The sequence below is a fragment of the Salvelinus fontinalis genome, chromosome 17, assembly GCF_029448725.1.
Source record: "Salvelinus fontinalis isolate EN_2023a chromosome 17, ASM2944872v1, whole genome shotgun sequence".
In the NCBI taxonomy this organism is placed as follows: Eukaryota; Metazoa; Chordata; class Actinopteri; order Salmoniformes; family Salmonidae; genus Salvelinus; species Salvelinus fontinalis.
This window is the reverse complement of record NC_074681.1, coordinates 11,345,277-11,368,824: the sequence shown is the minus strand read 5'-3', so window position 1 is coordinate 11,368,824 and position 23,548 is coordinate 11,345,277. Positions and strand designations below refer to the sequence as shown.

The window sequence follows — 23,548 nt, the reverse complement described above, 5'->3', positions numbered from 1 at the left end:
GTGTGCAACTCTTTATGTTTATAGCTTATAGTCATGACATAACATAACATTACTAGGACCCAGAGTTTTTCCTGGTGAGGTCATATAGACCTTGCCCTAAACATAACTCAACCACAACCGTAACCATAACCATAACTCTAACCATAGCATTCCATCTCTCTCCAGCTCCTTGCCCTCCACCGGTGGTGACCTACAGTGGTTCCAACTCCTCGGCCACCATCTCGTGGAATGGTTCCGTCTACGCCACCATGTATACGGTGTATGACATTAGTGGCGTGGTGCGGACCCGGGTGTGCAGCACGGTACAGCTGTCCTGTTCCCTGGCCAACCTCGACTACAACAACCTGGAGGTCACCGCTAGCAACACTGCCGGGGAGAGCGACCCCACCAGGGAAATAACAGGTAGGAACCAACCCAGACGGTTGTGTTTGAAAATGTGATCGTTTGTTATCGAAATAGGCAGAAGACAGTCTCTTAATATAATGTTAATCCCTGTCTCTTAATATAATGTTAATCCCTGTCTCTTAATACAATGTTAATCCCTGTCTCTTAATACAATGTTAATCCCTGTCTCTTAATACAATGTTAATCCCTGTCTCTTAATACAATGTTAATCCCTGTCTCTTAATACAATGTTAATCCCTGTCTCTTAATATAATGTTAATCCCTGTCTCTTAATATAATGTTAATCCCTGTCTCTTAACATGGTTCCCATCTACAGTGCATCACTTGAGAAGGAGAGATCTCAGTGAAGAAGAGATGATCTCAGAGATGGGTGAGTTAAGCTCTGCTCTACTTCATAGGTACTTCATACTCTATGATACAGGAGAGCAACGTTACAAACTGAAAAGTGGCTTTAACATATCAATTCAATAAATAATTGAGTTCATAATCAGACCACTCTCCTTGCCTCCTTCATCAGGTCTGTCCATGCCCGAGGTGTGGGTTACCTTGGAAACCCTAAACGTCCTCCTAGTGGAGTGGTCCCGTGTGAAGGGGGCGGCCTACTACACCCTGGTGGTCCAAGAGCAGAGTTCTCGCCCCCGCCACGCCAGCCGCTCAAACATACTGACCGTGTACGGCGAGAGCTCCATCGTCACTGACCTCAACCCTTCCTCCACTTACTGCCTATCTGTGTCGGCCCAGACAGAGGCCAGCAAGGGGCCCTACTCAGAGCCTGTGTGTGTAGAGACTGTGGCACCTGCAGTCAAGATGTGAAGGGGGGCTCTGGACTGAAGAAAAGAATTAGAGCCATGAATTTATCTGAATATATGGCTCTGGTCATGGGTATCACAGAACGAGAATGTAATACTTATCAGTCTCCGGATCTTTTGGTGCCAACATGGGCACGGCAACCCACAAGCAATTGTTCAATCTTAAATCAGTCTGCCTTACTCTGTAAAACTAAGGTCTCCTTTGGGAAAGTGGTCTTCTAACTTCAGAGGGACTTCCTGGTTAAATGCAAAAGCTATAGTATGGCTCTGGTCGGCGTTACAGGGCAGTATGTATTGTATGGTCACTGAAAACAGCTGAATGCTATAGCTCAGTGTTTCCCAACTCGTTTTCCAGTACCCCCAGCAGGACACGTTGTTGTTCTAGCCCTTGTATGCACCTCATTCCTTGAGGGATTTATGATTAGTTGACAAGTTGAATCAGGTGTGCTTGTCCAGGGTTACAATAAAAATGTGTTCTGTTGGTGGTAGTGGAGGACCAGGGTTGGGAAACACTGCTATAGCGGACCGTAACGTTTTCTAAATTGTCAGCGTTTTTTTAAAGGTTTGGGGTAGCTTTGTCTGCGGTGTGGTGGTTGAGATATCGTATCCAAAGTGGTGATTTGCTATCTCTTTGCCTGTCGTATCAAGTAGTAGAAAATATTTGTATGACTTGTGAGAAACGACCTGTGAAGTATACTATTCCTAACGCATCATCATCGTCCATGCTGAAGTCGGTGAAATCAAAGCCCAAACATGTATTTCTAGTTTTTGTGTAATTTTTACTATACCTTCAACAAGTTATTTTTAATGACTTGTTTTATATGCATCTTTCCTTTTTATTACGTATGTATACTGAACAAAAATATAAATGCAACATGCAACAATTTCCACGATTTTACTGAGTTACAGTGAATAAAAGGAAATCGGTCAATTTAAATAAATTCACAAGGCCCTAATCTATGGATTTCACATGCGCAGCCATTGGCCCACCCACTAGGCCCACCCAATCAGAATGAGTTTTCTCCCACAAAAGGGCTTTTACAGACAGAAATACTCCAGTTTCATCAGCTGTCCAGGTGGCTGATCTCAGACAATCCTGCAGGTGAAGAAGCCGGATGTGGAGGTCCTAAGCTGGCGTGGTTACACGTGGTCTGCGGTTGTGAGGCCGGTTTGACATACTACCAAATTCTCTAAAACGAAGTTGGAGGTGGCTTATGGTAGAGAAATGAACACATTTCAAACAGCTCTGATGTAGTCAGCATGCCAATTGCATGCTCCCTCAAAACTTGAGACATCTGTGGTATTGTGTTGTGTGACAAAACTGCACATTTTTAGAATGGCCTTTTAATGGTTTAATCAGCATCTTGATATGCCACACCTGTCAGGTGGATGGATTATTTTGGCAAATGAGTAATGCTCACTAACAGGAATGTTAACAAATTTGTGCACAGAATATGAGAGAAATAAGCTTTATGTGAGTATGGAACATTTCTGGGATGTTTTATTTCAGCTCATGAAACATGGGACCAACACTTCACATGTTGCGTTTATATTTTTGGTCAGTATATATGAGAAAGTAGATGTATCTTTATTGAAGAGTAATATATCTGGCTGTGTTTTCAATAACAGGATTTGTAATGTACTATGTGCCATTTTCTTGACTATCTTTATCGAGAAACAGTCAGACATAAAATTGATCAGATTGTACAACTTTTTCCACTTTCATTAATTCAAATTCATTGTCATTCAATACAAAATAGAATAAACAAAATACTCAAATATCTCCCTTTCATTGATGTAGATACTTATGGTTTATTTCTAATGGGGACAATGGAGTATGATGCACATTATTACATGGTAGTCCGTCATTTAGCAGACACTACGGTAGTCCGTTATTTAGTCATTTAGCAGACACTACAGTAGTCCGTTATTTAGTCATTTAGCAGACACTACAGTAGTCCGTTATTTAGTCATTTAGCAGACACTACAGTAGTCCGTTATTTAGTCATTTAGCAGACACTACAGTAGTCCGTTATTTAGTCATTTAGCAGACACTACAGTAGTCCGTTATTTAGTCATTTAGCAGACACTACAGTAGTCCGTTATTTAGTCATTTAGCAGACACTACAGTAGTCCGTTATTTAGCAGACACTACAGTAGTCCGTTATTTAGCAGACACTACAGTAGTCCGTTATTTAGTCATTTAGCAGACACTACAGTAGTCCGTTATTTAGTAGACACTACAGTAGTCCGTTATTTAGCAGACACTACAGTAGTCCGTTATTTAGCAGACACTACAGTAGTCCGTTATTTAGCCATTTAGCAGACACTACAGTAGTCCGTTATTTAGTAGACACTACAGTAGTCCGTTATTTAGTAGACACTACAGTAGTCCGTTATTTAGTCATTTAGCAGACACTACAGTAGTCCGTTATTTAGTCATTTAGCAGACACTACGGTAGTCCGTTATTTAGTCATTTAGCACACTACAGTAGGACAGTTATTTAGTCATTTAGCACACTACAGTAGGACAGTTATTTAGTCATTTAGCAGACACTACAGTAGTCCGTTATCTAGTCATTTAGCAGACACTACAGTAGTCCGTTATCTAGTCATTTAGTAGACACTACAGTAGTCCGTTATTTAGTAGATACTACAGTAGTCCGTTATTTAGTCATTTAGCAGACACTACAGTAGTCTGTTATTTAGTCATTTAACAGACACTACAGTAGTCCGTTATTTAGTCATTTAGCAGACACTACAGTAGTCCGTTATTTAGTCATTTAGTAGACACTACAGTAGTCCGTTATTTAGCAGACACTACAGTAGTCCGTTATTTAGTCATTTAGCAGACACTACAGTAGTCCGTTATTTAGTCATTTAGTAGACACTACAGTAGTCCGTTATTTAGCAGACACTACAGTAGTCCGTTATTTAGTCATTTAGTAGACACTACAGTAGTCCGTTATTTAGTCATTTAGTAGACACTACAGTAGTCCGTTATTTAGTCATTTAGCAGACACTACAGTAGTCCGTTATTTAGTCATTTAGTAGACACTACAGTAGTCCGTTATTTAGCCGACACTACAGTAGTCCGTTATTTAGTCATTTAGTAGACACTACGGTAGTCCGTTATTTAGCACACTACAGTAGTCCGTTATTTAGTCATTTAGTAGACACTACGGTAGTCCGTTATTTAGTCATTTAGTAGACACTACAGTAGTCCGTTATTTAGGCGTTTAGCAGACACTACAGTAGTCCATTTATTAATTTAATAGACACTACAGTAGTCCATTTATTAATTTAGCAGACACTACGGTAGTCAGTTATTTAGTCATTTAGCAGACATTACGGCAGTCCATTATAACAAAGGTAGATTTCTAGATCTGAAAGTGCTTTGAAGAGGAGCACTCGTGTAACCGAGTGAGATTGTACCAGATAAAACCCTTTAAGAGGAGTACTAAATGAATAAGAAATTACAGCTTTAGGAATTTCATCTTCAACAAAACCATAATCACCCCACACAACATCTCCTTTTGTAAAAGTTGTTTTATTAGAAAACAAAATGCAACAGAGCACTTAACCAAACACAGCACAATATCAGTACGGCTCAGTGCATGGTACAAATTCACCTTCGGAGGTTGCTCTGTAGGATTTAAAACATTCTCAGACCCGTATGTACAAAGCAATTTGGAACTTTCCAGAGACAAAACCATATAAAACTTAAAATGGCATTTTTTCCCTAATACAACTGTCTCGAATGAAAGGTAACGCTGGTCTAGAAAGGGAGGAGAAAGGCAGAGATAGAAAGATCTACATAAAGTAACATTACGTTGGCCAAAGACAAGTCCAGGTAGTTTCTCGTGCTAATGTTTTCTTCTTCTCTTTTTAATAATACGTGACAGACTACACGATCAAGTAAAACAAATGAATGAAGAGAGAAAGGCAGAGAAGAGCTGTGACGAGCTAAGGGGACTCTGCCCTAGCGTTCTGTGTCGTCCTCTCTCCTCTCTCTGTGCTCTGGCTCCTCCTGCGCTCTCTGTGTTTCCCATGGTCTTTCCCATTGCTGGGCTCTCGTGGCCGGTGGCTCCGCTCTTTGCTGCGACTACGTTTGTGTGAGCGCTGCTCTCCCTCCCCCCTCTCATGGCTGCGCTCTCTCTTCCTGCTCTTCTCCTTCTCCCCCACATCGGCCCTGCTCTTGCTTCCACTCTCTTCTTGGATTTCTCCTCTCTTCTTGGACTTCTCCTTGTGTCTCCTTTCCCTGCTTCCGCTCCGGCTGGAGCGCTTGGCCTTCCTCTCCTCCCTGTGCCCCCTCCTCTCATCCCGCTCTTCTTTGTGTCTCCTGTCCTCAGTCTCCCCCTTGCTCCTCTTGTCCTTGGACCTCTCCCTCCCTCTGTCGCTGCCCCTGTCTTTCCTCCTGCTTCTGTCGTTCTCCCCGCCCCCCTCCCTTTCTTTCTCCCTGTCTTTCCGCTCTCCCTTGCGTTCCCTGCTCCTGGACCGTCGCCTCTCCCTTTCTCCTCCCCTGTCCCTCTCTCCTCTTTCCCTCTCTCTGTCCCCTCCTCTCCTGTCCCCGTCCTTACCCTCCCTCTCCTTCCTCTGGCGGTCACGTTCCCTTTCCAGCTCGCGGTCGAAGCTTGGGCCGTGGCGCTCTCGTTCGCGGTGGTGGCTCCTGCTCCTCGACCGTTTGGGGGACCTCCTGGGGCTCCTGACCAATAGAAAAACAGAAACAAACCTAAATATCAACCTCACGAACAGCAAAAACCCTCCCTCATTGACAGAGATGCGATCCACATAATATTCTTCAGAATGGCTTTTATCCTTTTCCTACCGGGAGCGTCTACGCCCTTCTGTCGCCCGTCCCTCCTCTGGCACAGGTTCTACCGGCTCCTCCACCTTCTCGGGAATCTTCCGGGGCCTTGCCTTCATCTGTGTGTCAATCATCTTCTGCACAGGCACCGGGATGCGTGGAAAGAGTGTGGAGAACCACTCCAGCTTGGTGAGGAACGACCGGACCATCTCGCCGATGGTCATAACGCAGCCGCCTCCGGCCTTCACATCCAGCTCCTGAGAACATAGAGAGGGGGTATTGAAAACATTATTAACACACTCAGATGCAAATCAGAACTACAAAAGACATTGTATTCATTATCATATTTATTCAGCATATCTTCCTAGTCCCTTGTTTTTTAACACTTGCCTCCATGACTCAATTAGAAATCAAATATAATTTGTGATGACCAAGTACTGAACCTTCACCTCTGATTTCATCTAGCTTAATAGGCTCACATATCAATCCTTATCATGTGTTTGCTTTATAATTCAACTTAGTGCCTGATACTGACTATAGGAAATAATAGTATGGAAATGGAAAAATGGTTTCTCTCATTTAATCTGTCTGGCTGTCCTGAAAAATCTGTACTTACACTGTGAGCCCTCTTACACAACGATATGTTAGCAAAATAACTGAAAACACCCTGGGTTGCATCTCAATAGTCTAAAGTGGCTTCCTCTCCTCATCGTTTCCTCCATCTGCACTAGCATTAAAAGAGGAAGTAAAGATGGGGGTGAAACAAGGAGAGGAAGCGACTTTAAACAATTGAGATGGATCCATAGGCAGGCAAAAAATAAGGGTTAAGGAAAGTTTTTTGCTTCCTCCTTCCTAGTTCTCTCGACAGTCCAGGGAGACGCTAGCCACAGTGCAAGTACAGAGTGGAGGCATGTAGGTAGGTATGTGCACAGCAACTACAGAGAGACCAGGTCTGAATGGGTAGAGAACAGCCGTTTTGCACTCACACACGCAAACCAACAGTGCTGAGAGATACATTATCCAATTCACCTGCTGCACAAGGGGCATCTAAAGAAGAGAACATGGGAATTAGCCAGTTGGGTAGGATGTCAGGTTCAAATATTGCATCAGAACAAGAAAGTAGGCCTGGTTGCACAGTCTGACAAATAATATCCAGCCAATTGAAGGTTTGAATGCAGAGAGAGGATACAGTGCATTTGGAAAGTATTTGTTACGTTACAGCCTTATTTTAAAATGGACTAAATATTTTTTCCCCTTATATATCTACACACAATACCCCATAATGACAAAGTGAAAAAGTGAAAAAGGCTTTAACACAAAAAAATAAAATACAGAAATACCTTAGTTACATAAGTACTCGGGACCTTTGCTACGAGACTCTAAATTGAGCTCAGTTGTATCCTGTTTCCAATGGTCATCCTTGAGATGTTTCATCAACTTGGTTGGAGTCCACCTGTGGTAAATTCAATTTATTGGACATGATTTGGAAAGACACACCTGTCTATATAAGGTCCCACAGTTGACAGTGCATGCCAGAGCAAAAACCAAACCATGAGGTCGAAGGAATTGTCCGTAGAGCTCCGAGACAGGATTGTGTCGAGGCACAAATCTGGCAAAGGGCACCAAAACAATTCTGCAGCGTTGAAGGTCGCCAAGAACACAGTGGCCTCCATCATTCTTAAATGGAAGTTTAGAACCACCAAGACTCTTCCTAGAGCTGGCCATGCAGCCAAACTGACCAATAGAGGGAAAAGGCCCTTGGTCAGGGAGGTGAGCAAAAACCTGATGTTTCTATGTGGAGATGGGAGAACCTTCCAGAAGGTCAACCATCTCCGTAACACTCCAACAATCAGGCTTTTATGGTAGTGGCCAGACGTAAGCCACTCGTCAGTAAAAAGCATGAGAGCCCGCTTGGAGTTTCCCAAAAGGCCCCGAAAGAATTCAGACCATTAGAAACAAGGTTCTCCGGTCTGATGAAACCAAGATTGAACTCTTTGGCCTGAATGCCAAGCGCAACGTCTGGAAGAAACCTGGCACCATCCCTACGGTGACGCATGTTGGTGGTGGCAGCATCATGCTGTGGGGATGTTTTTCAGCGGCAGGGACTGGGAGACTAGTCAGGATCGAGGGAAAGATGAACAGAGCAAAAATACAGAGAGATCCTTGATGAAAACCTGCACAAGAGCGCTCAGGACCTCAGAATGGGGTGAAGGTTCACCTTCCATCGGAGCAACGACCCTAAGCACACAGCCAAGACAACATAGCAGTGGCTTCGGGACAAGTCTCTGAATGTTCTTGAGTGGCCCAGCAAGAGCCCGGACTTGAACCCGATCAAACATCTCTGGAGAGACCGGAAAATAGCTGTGCAGTGACGCTCCCCATCCAACCTGACAGAGCTTGAGAGGATCTGCAGAGAAGAATAGTAGAAACTCCCCAAATACAGGTGTTCCAAGCTTGTAGCATCATGCCCAAGAAGACTCAAGGCTGTCTTCAAAGGTGCTTCAACAAAGTACTGAGTAAAGGGTCTGAATACTTATGTAAATATCATATTACAAATTAGCAAAAAAAATAATAATCTGTTTTTGCTTTGTCATTATGGGGTATTATGTGTTGCTTGATGAGGGGGGAAAACAATTTAATCCATTTTAGAATAAGGCTGTAACGTAACAAAATGTGGAAAAGGTTAAGGGGTCTGAATACTTTCCGAATGCACTGTACATCTACTACAAAGTTCTCCTCAGAAAATTGTTAAATTATATTAAAAGGTGCTACACATAGGATTCTTTTGCATTGTAATTTCAGAAAATGTCCTTAACATATCTGGCACTAATAATGGAATGATAGTGTTTCACAGTATTACTTACCCACCAGTGTTGTGATTGGCTGTTATATAAGTGCCTATTGATTTTTCCCACCGGAGTGGTATCTGCTATCAAACTGGGAAAGCTGTTTCTGACTTTGTGGCTGTGTTAGCTGGTGGAAATGGCTGTCATTTCCTGTTTGGATTTTTTTTCTCCAAACACTCTTTGCTCAATTTCAGTTTATATGTTAGAAAACAAGGGAATCGTTGTACCATCTAAATCACTGTGAAATGCATTTTCAATATAAAACAATATTGTTTTTACAGCTGTTTGAAACTGGTGGACCAAAACTGAAAGTAACTTTTGTTTTGGACCACCAACTTCAAACAGCTGTAAAAACAATATTTGTTGTTATTAAAATATATTTCACAGTGATACAAATGGCACAATGCTTACCTACACTATTCAGTGCTTGTTTTCTCAAATAAATTGAAACTGAGGAAACATTGCAGAATTTTTGCAACCAGGAAATGACAGGCATTTCCACTAGATAACACAGCCAAAGTTAGAACAGTGTTCCCATTTTGACAACAGATGCCACTCCGGCGGGAGAAATCAACAGGTGAATATCCAATCACAACACGGGTGGGTAAGTAATACTGTGAAACACTATCAGTCCATTATTAGTGCCAGATATGTTAAGGACATTTTCTGAAATTACAATGCAAAAGAATCCTATGTGTAGCACCTTTAAGTAGGAGGGTGTCAGATAAAAGAAAACGAAGCAATGGATTTATGTGTTGAGATATACGTGTTGTATTTTAAAATAAAACGTGTTAATTAGAATAAATAAAAATCTGAGCCTGGGAGAAACAACGTTACACATTTCAGTGTAAAATGTCAAATTGTGCAAATTAGATTTTATTAATTGAGTTTGTGCAACAAGTCCTGATTGCATCTTGGCAAACACAAAGGGCATGCCTTTAGTTAACAGAATTTGACTGTATGGTTCAACTCTACGTCAAATATACTTACCCTGACAAAAACAGGCAGCAGAGCAGAGTGAATGACCTAACTACTCAACTTTGCGCGGGGGGAGGGGGACTGGGGACAATTAAGCCAAATGAAGGCAAAGGTGAAAAATCAGCTCTGAGCATCACAACGAGGAGAGAACTGAGCCAACAGTTTGGATCATGCCAGACTTGTTAGTGAAAGGTAGAGAAACATGAAAGTATTACCCGTGTGGACATACCTCCTCATCATCCAGGAAACCATCATACCAGTCCACCAGGTCTGCAGGAGGCTGGGTGTATCTAGAGGAAACACACACATAACACACTATTGAGCATCCCATTGAATAACACATGTAGACGTCTTTGACTTCCGCCTGCAACTTGACGCCAATGTTAACTATCCGAAGGTAGATACTGTTTTCACATTTTTGTCATTTAGCAGATGCTCTTATCCAGAGCGACTCACAGGAGCAATTAGGGCTAAGAGCCTTGCTCAAGGACACAGGCAGATTTTTTTCTTCTTCACCTAGTCTGCTCTGGGATTCGAACCATCAACTTTTTGGTTACTGGCCCAATGCTCTTAGCTGCTAGGCTACCTACTGTTGTCTGCGAACAAATCTTATAACACACCTCTCTATTCCAGGAACAGACATGTAGTTAATTTAACAACACATTAATAAAGAGATGTCGGAACAAAATGGTATCATTTAGGCATGCAACTGAACACTGCAAAATGGCTGCTGAGCATTTCACAAAGAGGTTGCAACCCATTAGAACAGGGTGAGTGAAATGTATTTACAGCCAAATAAAAACAAGTCCAATAGGTTCTATCCTTTGTGCAAACATTTGCCTTTTACATAAACCAAAATGTAGGGTGAGTCGTACCTTATGTACATGAAACCAAGTGCTCTGATGTAGGGCGAGTCGTTGTGAGTGATCAGTCCCATCACCTGCTTGCGGGTCATCTTGAGGGTAAACAGCTTATACAACAGGCAGAAGGCCGTGGACACAATGCCGCCCGTCCCGACTCCACGCACCTGAGAACAGAGGTTCATGTGTCAAACGTTTTGGTTTTTGGGACCAGTGTTCCTAACATATATCTGAAGTGGACCTCTACGTTTTGGGGGAAATTATCTTTTTTCAACATGGTCCTACTCCACAGCTAAGTTAAGTGTGTTGCTTGCGTTTGTCATCTATCAACTACTGACTTTTGATGCGTGTATGGTTTTTTTATTTTACCAGGTAAGTTGACTGAGAACACGTTCTCATTTGCAGCAACGACCTGGGGAATAGTTACAGGGGAGAGGAGGGGGATGAATGAGCCAATTGTAAACTGGGGATTATTAGGTGACCATGATGGTTTGAGGGCCAGATTGGGAATTTAGTATGTATGTATGTATGTGTGTCTGTATGCATGTATGTGCACCTAACTAAGATGCTCTGGATAAGAGCGTCTGCTGAATTACTAATGTCAAAAATGTAAAACGTATGTGATGCACTTATGAACACAATTAGGCAGAGAATAGCTTCTCTGGTCAGGATGTAACATTGATTCTGTTGACAGCTAAAGCCATTAAATCAGACATAAGTCAGAGAGTGACTGTTACCCCCATCATCTGGGACAGAGAAACAGGGGGAGGCAAAAGGCACGTACTTTCTAACTTACCCCTCCGCACATTCCAGTCTGTCCAGCAGTCTTCCTGCTGCCTTTCTCCCAGGGCTCAACATGAGTCACCTACAGAAACATTGTTTTTAACACAGTGACCCCATGATGCTAAAATCAATACATGTGAATCACATTCAGGTTGCAGAAGTCTGTTGTTTACCTCTGGCTGAACGCTGGGCACATCAGGAAGACGCCTTTGCATCCCTTTACTTTCCAATCACATCAAAATAATTTAACAAATGCTAAATATACACTCACTGTACATTGTTTAACAGGCGTCATCACAGTTGCAGTCGACAGAATGTTTCAATTACAACACGTTTCTGTCGGCTTTATTTTGTTACACACAGGTGTTATACACAGGTGTTAGGATGCCTATTGACATTCTAGAGTGTCTAATGCTACTTCCTGATGTGCCCAGCGTTCAGCCAGAGGTAAACAACAGACTTCGGCACCCCGATTGACTGAACACGATATGCAACATCTGGGACTAGCATTCCTAGGCATTAGCCATGGTGGAAAATAGTGCTTCATAAAGTACACACATTTCCCTTTTTTAACTGCCTTCTCGCCATTAAATTGCGACTAGGCGGAAATCGACGCCTTTGCAGCCTGCACGTACAAACCGGTCCACGGGGGATACAATGCCTTTCGACAGTAAAATTAAACGACTCAATATCGCCATTTACCGGCCTTTGGGTTAGTTCGAAGCATGCTGGATAGCTAATTAGCGCAAGTGGTCGCCCCAATTAACCATTTGAGAACAATTTCTCAATGATATGAAAAATAGCTACGTTTCTTATGTTTCCAAAACCGTACTGCAAGCGATACTTGTTCACATTCAAGACCGATCGTGCGTCGGTGCTACAAAAATATTCCGGGAAAGATCTCTTCAGCAATACTAATTAGGCGCTAAATGTAGTTAGCGTGTATTAATAGGCTAACATAACACGAGTTTACCTGACTGGCTAGCCAATTAACTAGCCAGCTGACGTTAGCTAGGTTTGGGAACGTTAACTAACTAAAGTAACGTTAATTCCAACACAATTTCAATTATCAGCAAATTAACTACAGACCGTACAGGAAAACCTAAGATATGTTTGCTAGTTAACTTAGCTACATAGCTAACTAACGTTGCAACCCACTCAAATGAGTAAACAGAACTGAAAATATGGTCGGGTTAGCGGTAGCTAGCAAACACGTTAGGAACCATTTGAGATGATACTGTCAAATTATAATATGAAAAACAGCGTTAAGCAAAAGCTAGCTACCTGCCACTGAATCATTTAGCCAGTTAAGTTAGCAATTTACCCATACGTTCGAACCGCTACCGAAGGTAGCTAACCAACTTTAGCTAGCATAGTAACGTTAGCCAGCATCGTCTGGTTACCTTGAAATATATTTCATCCACCACCTCATGGTAGGTTTTCAGTTCATAGAGCTGAACCTTGAAATATGGAGATGAGAGCACGTTGGTGAGGACCATAGGGTTCAAGTTCATAGTCTTTTCGTTGCCCCAGAGAGGCAAGTTGTTTCCATGTTTTCCAGGGTTAGGGCCAATCTTGTTCACAGCCTGTCCTTGTTGCTGATTCCCGGCTACAGTGTTGTTGGCCATAATGCGAGGATCCCAGGCTGTCAATCCACAAATGCGGGAAATTAGCCGCTATCTGCTAACGCTAGCTAGCTTACACAATCGATGCTTCTGACTATAACGCCATTAAAGCGGGGTTTGAAACCGTCAATAGTTGCGGTAAACTATGTTCTACAATAACCTAGCACCAGATTATGGCCCACAAAACCCTACTTTGCAGATCTATCTTCCTAACTGAGTTTCTTCGGCAACAGTAGGACAAGATGGCACGCACGTAACTGCCGCTGCCGGGAGAAGACCGGAAAAGGCAACGAACGCCTTTCGTCCAATGAGTGACTTTCGTGAATGGGTACCAAAGTACAGTAACTGTATAGAGGAATTCAAGATCTTTGGCTCACTGCATTCACTGATTGGTGAGCATGCAATGATAGTTGTTTTGAATAATTGACTGTAATTTATCATAGTAATACATTTCATTATGTTTTTCTCATGTTCTGTGTGTTTGGGTCAGAGGAGGAGACGTTGAATAGGTCATCAATCAATCAAATGTATATATAAAGCTCTTTTGACATCCACCGATGTCACAAAGTGCTGTACAGAAACCCAGCCTAAAACCCCAAACAGCAAGCAATGCAGATGTAGAAGCCCGGTGGCTAGGAAAAACTCCCTGGAAAGGCAGGAACCTAGGAAGAAACCTAGAGAGGAACCAGCCTCTGAGGGGTGGTCAGTCCTCTTCTGCCTGTGCCGGGTGGAGATTATAACAGTACATGGCCAAGATGTTCAAACGTTCGTAGATGACCAGCAGGGTCAAACAATAATGTGGATGTAGAGGGTGCAACAGGTCAGCACCTCAGGAGTAAATGTCAGTTAGCTTTTCATAGCCGATCACTCAGAGTTAGAGACAGCAGGTGCTGTCTTCGAAAACAGAAGGTCTGGGACAAGGTAGCACGTCCGGTGAACAGATCAGGGTTCCATAGCCGCAGGCAGAACAGTTGAAACTGGAGCAGCAGCACGGCCAGGTGCACTGGGGACAGCAATGAGTAAAGCCAGGTTGTCCTGAGGCATGGTCCTAGGGCTCAGGTCCTCAGAGAGAAGAGAGAATGAAAGATAATTAAAGGGAGCATACTTAAATTCACACTGGACACCGGATAAGACAAGAGAAATACTCCAGATATAACAGACTAACCCTAGCCCCCTGACACAAACTATTGCAGCATCAATACTGGAGGCTGAGACAGGAGGGGTCGGGAGACACTGTGGCCTCGTCCGACGATACCGCTGGACAGGGCCAACCAGGCAGGATATAACCCCACCCACTTTGCCAAAGCACAGCCCCCACACCACTAGAGGGATATCTTCAAACCACCAACTTACTACCCTGAGACAAGGCCGAGTATAGCCCACGAAGATCTTCCCCAAGGCACGAACCCGAGGGGGGCGCCAACCCGGACAGGAAGCTCACGTTAGAGACTCAACCCTATCAAGTGACGCACCCCTCCTAGGGGTAGCATGGAAGAGCACCAGTAAGCCAGTGACTCAGTCCCCGTAATAGGGTTAGAGGCAGAGAATCCCAGTGGAGCGGTGAACCGGCCAGGCAGAGGGTGGTTCGTCGTTCCAGTGCCTTTCCGTTCACCTTCACACCCCTGGGCCAGACTACACTCAATCATAGGACCTACTGAAGAAATGAGTCTTCGATAAAGACTTAAAGGTCAAGACCGAGTCTGCGTCTCTCACATGGATAGGCAGACCATTCCATAAAAATGGAGCTCTATAGGAGAAAGTCCTGCCTCCAGCTGCTTGCTTAGAAATTCTAAGGATAATAAGGCGGCCTGCGTCTTGTGATCGTAGCGTACGTCTAGGTATGTACGGCAGAACCAAATCGGAAATATAGGTAGGAGCAAGCCCATGTAATGCTGTGTAGGTTAGCAGTAAAACCTTTAAATCAGCCCTAGCCTTAACAGGAAGCCAGTGTAGAGAGGCTAGCACCGGAGTAGGTCATATTCTCATCGTCTCCTCGGCCCAGATACTGGTTCAATGTTGGGGTAGCTACTGTGTCTTTCATAATTTGCATACATTCAGTCCTAGCTGTGTACACAAGTAATCTGTCAATCTTTGATTTATGCCGACTACTCTTCCTCCATTTGAAAACATCAATCCCTTCCAAAAGGACAACGACCCTAAGCACACAGCCAAGACAATGCAGGAGTGGCTTTGGGACAAGTCTCTGAATGTCCTTGAGTGGCCAAGCCAGAACCCGCACTTTAACCCAATCGAACATCTCTGGACAGACCTGAAAACTACAGCTTCTATCATGACGTCTGGGCCCTTATTACACAGGAGGTAGGGTTGCTGGTTCATTCCCCCTTAATCACTGCAGTATTCTCTGACAATCCAGTCATGCAAGTCCCTTCTCCCACATATTCTAAAGGTGGGTTGAAAGACAGTTCTTCACTGCATGTATCCGTTCCTCCCCTCCTTGCTATAATATGTGGGCCTTTTCACGCTGCAAAAATCAGCATCACATTTACAATCTATTGTAGCAGCTCTGTGTTCCAGGAACGTTCCCTCCTTGCCAGTGATAGTATATAGCCACGGTAGCCAGCCATCTGTCCTCTGGTACTTTGTAAGCATCTCACCCAGAGGCAGGACTGCCAGACTGGCGGTGACGAGCAGCCCTGAGCGCTTTCTCAATCCCCACATGAGCCTGTGTTGAGTACTACTGACAGCAGTTATGTAACAGCTCTCTGAGCCAGCATGGATTCACTGTTTAAATATCTCTAGCCGCTTTTGAAGCATCCATCCATCAATATTCCCATCCCATGGGACTGAATTAAGTACTAGGATGTCTATTGTATCGAAAACAAGAAACACGTTTTCACCATGACAACATACATACTACATTTGGGTTTTGTAGCTGCCAGGAAGGAAAAGTAGGCTACAGTTTAGCAGGGGATAGGGAAAACAATCTAAATCTATTGAGCGAGAGCTGTTGTTTCTTAAATAAATGATTACTTTACAGAACAACACAGCATGTGTGTTTGTGTTATTTCTATACAGTATAGAAATAACACAATGTGGGACCTGCACTTGCAACATCAGTCTACAGAAATAACCGTAAAAACAACAAACAAAGTAGGATATCAACATAATAAAGGTACATACAGTACGATAAGGGTATGAATTGGACAAACAAGAAAGTCATTAAAAGTTTAACATCATGAGTCCTGGACTTTCTGACGGGCCGCCCCCAGGTGGTGAAGGTAGAAAACAACATCTCCACCCTGCTGATCCTCAACACTGGGGCCCCACAAGGGTGCGTTCTGAGCCCTCTCCTGTACTCCCTGTTCACCCATGACTGCGTGGCCATGCACACCTCCAACTCAATCATCAAGTCTGCAGACGACACTACAGTGGTAGGCCTGATTACCAACAACGACGAGACGGCCTACAGGGGGGAGGTGAGGGCCCTCGGAGTGTGGTGTCAGGAAAATAACCTCACACTCAACGTCAACAAAACAAAGGAGATGATCATGGACTTCAGGAAACAGCAGAGGGAGCAACCGCCATCCACATCAATAGGACAGTAGTGGAGAAGGTGGAAAGTTTTAAGTTCCTCGGCAGAAACTGAAATTGTCCACCCACACAGACAGCGTAGTGAAGAAGGCGCAACAGTGCCTCTTCAACCTCAGGAGGCTGAAGAAATGTGTCTTGTCACCTAAAACAATCACACATTTTTACAGATGCACAATCTGGTACGGCAACTGCACTGCCCACAACTGCAAGGCTCTCCAGAGGGTAACACGGTCTGCACAATGCATCCCCGGGGGCAAACTACCTGCCCTCCAGGACACCTACAGCACACAATGTCACAGAAAGGCCAACAAGATCATCAAGGATGACAGCCAACCGAGCCACTGCCTGTTCATCTCGCTATCATCCAGAAGGCGAGGTCAGTACAGGTGCATCAAAGCTGGGACCGACAGACTGAAAAACAGCTTCTATCTCAAGGCCATCAGACTGTTAAACAGCCATCACTAACATAGAGAGGCTGCTGCCAACATACAGACTCAAATCTCTGGCCACTTAAATAAATGGACTTAGTAAAGGATTCACTAGTCACTTTAAATAACAGCACTTTAATAATGTTTACATATCCTACATTACTCATCTCATATGTATATACTGTATTCTATACCATCTACTGCATCTTGCCTAAGCCGTACGGCCATCGCTCATCCATATACTTATATGTACATATTCTAATTCATTCCTTTACACTTGTGTGTATTAGGTAGTTGTTGTGAAATTGTAAGATTACTTGTTATATATTACTGCATTGTCAGAACTAGAAGCACAAGCATTTCGCTACACTCGCATTAACATCTGCTAACCATGTGTATGTGACCAATAACTTTTGATTTGAAGAGCATTCTTTCTCTAATTTATTTATACCAGTAAAAACCGACAAATGCAGAGTATCAACATACACAATCACAAGAACTAGTCTGAATGTGAAGTTGAATGATGCAACACTTACATCATGGATATAACAAACTCCACAAACAGTATTTCAACAAAGCACTGAACAAGACAAACATTTATAGAAATGTCATGTTTGGCCTTGCAGATACTCGATGGTTGGCAGGACTCTTAACATCCTGGTTTGATCGCTGTACTTGACTGACTCCATCTTCCCTTGAGTGAAGCTGTACTTGCCCCACTTTCCAATTTCAAAATGTCAACCATGTTTACTGTCCCTAAATCAGTTTTCCCTCCTACTTACTAGGAGTTGTTGCTAGGAGTGCCTGTTGTTGTATGAAAATAAGCTTTCTGAAAAGATGAAAGCTTTCTGTCCAAGGAGGCTTCTCTCCCAATACAGTTTTGTATATCAAAGTGACACAGTGTGAACTGAACTGTCCATTTTGGGATCATAGAGCATAGTACATTTACTGTAAACCATTTTTCCTGAGGATTTGAAACCTTAACCCTAATCTATAGCTACAAGGACATCTTCTTCACCTCCATCTGATGTTGACACTCCTCCTCCCTTTGCTTTCTCCTCCTTTCATTACTTCATCGTAAGGAGCCAAGCAGCAACCCCATCTCGCACTTATATAATTTCTCTGCTCATAGAATCCTAATAATGTTTTTGAGTTAATGATGTGCTTGCCTCTTGGGTCTCCATGTATAGCTAAACAGATATGTCAGTTCATCTCTGTTCACTTGACAGAATAGGGCACCTGTAGGTCAGTGACGTCAGGCAAGCTGTGTGTGTATAGTTCTTTAGTCAGTTTTAAGGTCCTTGTGGAAAACGAAACCAGCTCATTGCCACACTTTGTCGGTTAAAACACCTGTGTGTGTGTGTGTGTGTGTGTGTGTGAGAAATACTACACATTTTACACAGTGAACATATCAAGCAGCAACATACCAAACAATAAAACAGTAAATTACAAAATATCTCCCAGAGTAACCTAGAACCATTTGGAAGGACTAAAAAAACATTTAAAAAACAACAAGCCCTTTTTGTTGTAAGAGGTGAGCATTCTCCTACTTGTATAACAAGAAGTCTTCATTGAACAGAAGGCCTGCAGAATTGAAAGTCTAACCTCTCTGGGTAGAGAACATTATACCACTCTGCACAGTTTAATTCCAACAGTACTCAATATATACAGTGCATTCGGAAAGTATTCCGACCCCTTCCCTTTTTCCACATTTTGTTACGTTGCAGCCTTATTCTAAAATGTATTAAATAAATTGTTTTCATCATCAGTTTACACGCAATACCCCATAATGACATCACAATACCACATAATGACATCACAATACCCCATAATGACATCACAATACCACATAATGACATCACGATACCCCATAACAACAAAGCAAAAACAGGTTTTTAGACATTTTTGCACATTTATATATAAAAAATATATCTTATTTATATAAGTATTCAGACCCTTTATTACGAGACTCGAAATTGAGCTCAGGTGCATCCTGTTTCCATTGATCATCTTTGAGATGTTTCATCAACTTGGTTGGAGTCCACCTGTGGTAAATTTAATTGATTGGACATGATTTGGAAAGGCACACACCTGTCTATATAAGGTCCCACAGTTGACAGTTCATGTCAGAGTAAAAACCAAGACATGAGGTCGAAGGAATTGTCCGTAGAGCTCGAAAACAGGATTGTGTCGAGGCACAGATCTGGGGAAGGACACCAAAATATTTCTGCAGCGTTGAAGGTCCCCAAGAACACAGTGGCCTCCTTCATTCTTAAATGGAATAAGTTTGGAACCACCAAGACTCTTCCTAGAGCTGGCTACTTCGGGGGAGAAGGGTTGGGAGAAGGGTCGGGGGAGAAGGGTTGGGAGGTGAACAAGAACCCAATGATCACTCTGAAAGAGCTCCAGTTCCTCTGTGGAGATGGGAGAACCTTCCAGAAGGACAACCATCTCTGCAGCACTCAACCAATCAGGCTTTTATGGTAGAGTGGCCAGATGGAAGCCACACCTCAGTAAAAGGCACATGACAGCCCGCTTGGAGTTTCCCAAAAGGCACCTAAAGGACTCTCAGACCATGAGAAACAAGGTTCTCCAGTCTGATGAAACCAAGATTGAACTCTTTGGCCTGAATGCCAAGTGTCACGTCTGGAAGAAACCTTGCACCATCCCTACGGTGACACATGTTGGTGGCAGCATCATGCTGTGGGGATGTTTTTCAGCGGCAGGGACTGGGGGACGAGTCAGGATCGAGGAAAAGATGAACGGAGAAAAGTACAAAGAGATCCTTGATGAAAACCTGCTCCAGAGCGCTCAGGACCTCAGACCGGGGCGAAGGCTCACCTTCCAAAAGGACAGCGACCCAAAGCACACAGCCAAGAAAATACAGGAGTGGCTTTAGGACAGGTATCTGAATGTCCTTGAGTGGCCCAGCCAGAACCCGCACTTTAACCCGATCGAACATCTCTGGAGAGACCTGAAAATAGCTGTGCAGCGACGCTCCCCACCCAACCAGACAGAGCTTGAGAAGATCTGCAGAGAAGAATGGGAGAAACTCTCCAAATACAGGTGCGCCAAACTTGTAGCGTCCTACCCAAGAAGACCCAAGGCTGTAATCACTGACAAATGTGCTTCAACAAAGTACTGAGTTAAGGGTCTTAAATGTGATATTTCCATTTTTAATAAATGTCGAAAAAACTGTTTTTGCTTTGTCATTATGGGGTATTGTGCGTAGGTTGAATATATATATATATATATATATATAAAATACATATAAAATACATTTTAGAATAAGGCTGTAACAAAATGTGGAAAAAATCAAGGGTTCTCAATACTTTCCGACTACACATTGTGTGTATATAAATATATCCTCTTTCTTCTGAAAGTTATTGAACAAGTTGTAATCATGAACTTCAGGTCACCTCCTGGCTTCAACACTAGGGGAGCAGGCTTACACAGGTTCCACACATCAGACCTGGACTCCCATTGGAACAAATGTTTGTCCTGCTTAGACGTGAGACAACTATTTCCCTCTGTCAGACTCTGTGGTGTTCTGGCACCTTACGAGACACATCCACTCCCAGGGGGCTAGAGTCTGATCACCACCTGCTCGTAGGGCCCCGCGCCAACCCTGAAAGAGAACGCCACACACGTTATTATCCAACCAGCAACAACTCACACCAAACAAGTGAAAGTGTGTCACTGAAAAACTCTTAACAACAAACAATCACATTCTATTAATCACACATTCTATAGATTGGCCCTTGTGCATTAAAGGGAGAATGTAAGATTTGGACAATTAAGCCCTTTATCTACTTAATGGATACATGTTTTATGTCTGCGTCCAGTATGAAGGAAGTTAGAGGTAGATAGTTAATTGACAAAATTGTGCCCTATCCCTTTAAATGTTATCTGTTATCAGTGATTCAGTGACAGTGATTGTTGCTAGGAGTGCCTGCTGTTGTGTGTCCCTTTGTAGTCATTCTATCTCTATGGTGTCACCCACTTTCTGATGCATTAGGTAATAATGTCACCCACCTGGTGTGTTGGCTTCCCAGCGCTGTGCTTCCACCAGGACCAACAAACAGCCTGAGCCCCTCCTCTGTAACGCACAAACAAGATACTGTCAATCAACGCAAGGTCGCCGCGCTGCCAAAATGGCCCGTGGTTATTTGCTTAGCCATCTAAAAATAAGTGGTTATTGACAAGCGTTCTTTACTGTGAGAGAGACAGGGAGTGGAGGGGCTTTACTGTAAGAGAAACAGGGAGTGGAGGGGCTTTCTGTGAGAGAGACAGGGAGTGGAGGGGCTTTACTGTGAGAGAGACAGGGAGTGGAGGGGCTTTACTGTGAGAGAGACAGGGAGTGGAGGGGCTTTACTGTGAGAGAGACAGGGAGTGGAGGGGCTTTACTGTGAGAGAGACGGGGAGTGGAGGGGCTTTACTGTGAGAGAGAAGGGGAGTGGAGGGGCTTTACTGTGAGAGAGACAGGGAGTGGAGGGGCTTTACCGTGAGAGAGACGGGGAGTGGAGGGGCTTTACTGTGAGAGAGACAGGGAGTGGAGGGGCTTTACTGTGAGAGAGACAGGGAGTGGAGGGGCTTTACTGTGAGAGAGACAGGGAGTGGAGGGGCTTTACTGTGAGAGAGACAGGGAGTGGAGGGGCTTTACTGTGAGAGAGACAGGGAGTGGAGGGGCTTTGAAAAAACTAGTCAACTGAAACAGCTAATCAAAAAGTCCATTAGGTAAAGCAGAAGAAAGTGACCATAACTTGTGATGTGTACAGGACAGTAGAGTCTGTCTGATGTGACTGGTGTATGCAGACCTTTGCCAGGAGTCATCTCTCACATACTAAACTCTCTCTCCACTATGGCCTATATTCCTGCTAGTATCCATGGAAACAGTTTCCTCTACAATAGACCACTAAATCTTGGCTGCAGTCTCTGAAGAAAGAGAGCTGGGTAAAGTCTAGTCCTCTGAGCTAGTCTAAGTGTCTGAGCTGGGTAAAGTCTAGTCCTCTGAGCTAGTCTAAGTGTCTGAGCTGGGTAAAGTCTAGTCCTCTGAGCTAGTCTAAGTGTCTGAGCTAGGTAAAGTCTAGTCCTCTGAGCTCGTCTAAGTGTCTGAGCTGGGTAAAGTCTAGTACTCTGAGCTAGTCTAAGTGTCTGAGCTAGGTAAAGTCTAGTCCTCTGAGCTCGTCTAAGTGTCTGAGCTGTGTAAAGTCTAGTCCTCAACATTGAGCTAACATCTAGCATGGTGAGCGTACCCTCAGCGCTGGAGTCCAGCAGGCCGTGGCTGAAGTCCTGGCTCTGGAGGATCTTCTCCACGATGTCGTCAGCATCCACCCGTGTGGCGTCTACCCTCTTCAGCTGACACTCCACCGAGCTCTGCTTCACTGGATGCCTGAGACACACACACACACACACACACACACACACACATCACGTATGTACACACACCATGTATGTACACACACATGCACACACACACGTGAGAAAGAAAGAAGGGTGGATGAGATGGAACACTGCCAGCAGCACAATAACAGACTACTGTCCTCGTCTGATGATTACATTGTGATACTCCGTTGAAAGGTCAGAGGTGAGTGAGTGTGTAGATATTACCTGCTGAGTCTCTCTGAGGAGGCAGATCTCTTTGCGGGGGTGGGGGGGTGTTCAGGCACGGGGGAGCAGGAACAGGGGACAGAGACAGGAGGTGTAGAGCGGGCCTCCCTCTCACCCCCCCGGTCCACGCTGGGTTCAGGAATACTTCCGATGCCTGTGGAGGCGGAGCCCGCTGAGGGGTTCCTCTTGTGTGTGAGCTCTGATAGGCTGGAGGAGCGTGAGTGACCTGAGCTATAGCCTATGGGGAACGAGTAGGCAATGTTACACTCCACACAACAGTGACAGACACTTAATGGAAACAGATTTCACAACCACAAAGATAACTGAGGGCAAGCTGTGGCTTTTCAGACCTTCATACATACTATTCATAATCGTATTTAATTCATAATAGGTCATAACCTTTTCTAATTAATATCTGGTTCAGACGCGGTGTTTAGATACCTGACACTTTGGACTGTTGGCTGGCATAGCTGGATGTTCTAGAGTGGCCATATGCTCTCGGCTCATCAGGAGTAGACACACACTTCCCTGGGGGCTCTGAGCAGGAGGGGATAGCAGCACAACATCAGCACTAATGATTAGTGAATAACAGGGTTCAATCCTGCCATACTGCTGTAAATCAATTCAAAAGTGTCCAGAGCTGGCGGGATGTGAGTGTTTGGGTGAGTGTTCCTGGTACGCAGAGGCAGGCTGTGTGTGTACGGGGAGACAGGCTGTGTGTGTACGGGGAGACAGGGTGTGTGTGTACGGGGAGACAGGGTGTGTGTGTACGGGGAGACAGGGTGTGTGTGTACGGGGAGACAGGGTGTGTGTGTACGGGGAGACAGGGTGTGTGTGTACGGGGA

The 23,548-nt window shown here is 44.0% G+C and overlaps 2 protein-coding genes across 5 annotated transcripts in view; both read right to left on the bottom strand.

The window, feature by feature from the left end:
- Window positions 1-4,745: 4,745 nt before the first annotated feature.
- Window positions 4,746-17,112, bottom strand: LOC129813688 (pre-mRNA-splicing factor 38B-like). 4 transcript variants are annotated; one of them, XM_055866102.1, is made up of 6 exons: window positions 12,892-17,112; window positions 11,502-11,570; window positions 10,721-10,872; window positions 10,075-10,135; window positions 6,043-6,278; window positions 4,746-5,919 (listed from the first exon to the last, which is right to left on the bottom strand). In XM_055866102.1, exons 1-6 carry the CDS (start codon window positions 13,114-13,116, stop codon window positions 5,181-5,183), a joined length of 1,482 nt encoding a protein of 493 aa, XP_055722077.1. In that variant the 5' UTR covers window positions 13,117-17,112; the 3' UTR covers window positions 4,746-5,180. The 4 variants fall into 4 exon arrangements, with proteins under 4 accessions (XP_055722077.1, XP_055722078.1, XP_055722079.1 ...); XM_055866103.1 differs by lacking the exon at window positions 12,892-17,112 and having other exon boundaries at window positions 11,490-11,572; XM_055866104.1 differs by lacking the exons at window positions 11,502-11,570; window positions 12,892-17,112 and having other exon boundaries at window positions 10,061-10,135; window positions 10,721-10,759.
- Window positions 17,113-17,212: 100 nt separating this feature from the next.
- The window catches only part of LOC129813689 (EEIG family member 2-like), a 37,944-nt gene continuing 31,608 nt past the window's right edge, over window positions 17,213-23,548 (bottom strand). The window contains exons 7-11 of the mRNA XM_055866106.1: window positions 23,145-23,240; window positions 22,704-22,941; window positions 22,349-22,485; window positions 21,129-21,192; window positions 17,213-20,721 (exon numbers count right to left, since the gene is read on the bottom strand). Of these exons, the coding sequence (XP_055722081.1) occupies window positions 20,679-20,721; window positions 21,129-21,192; window positions 22,349-22,485; window positions 22,704-22,941; window positions 23,145-23,240 (578 nt within the window). The 3' untranslated portion in view covers window positions 17,213-20,678. The remainder of the gene's footprint in view (window positions 20,722-21,128; window positions 21,193-22,348; window positions 22,486-22,703; window positions 22,942-23,144; window positions 23,241-23,548) is intronic.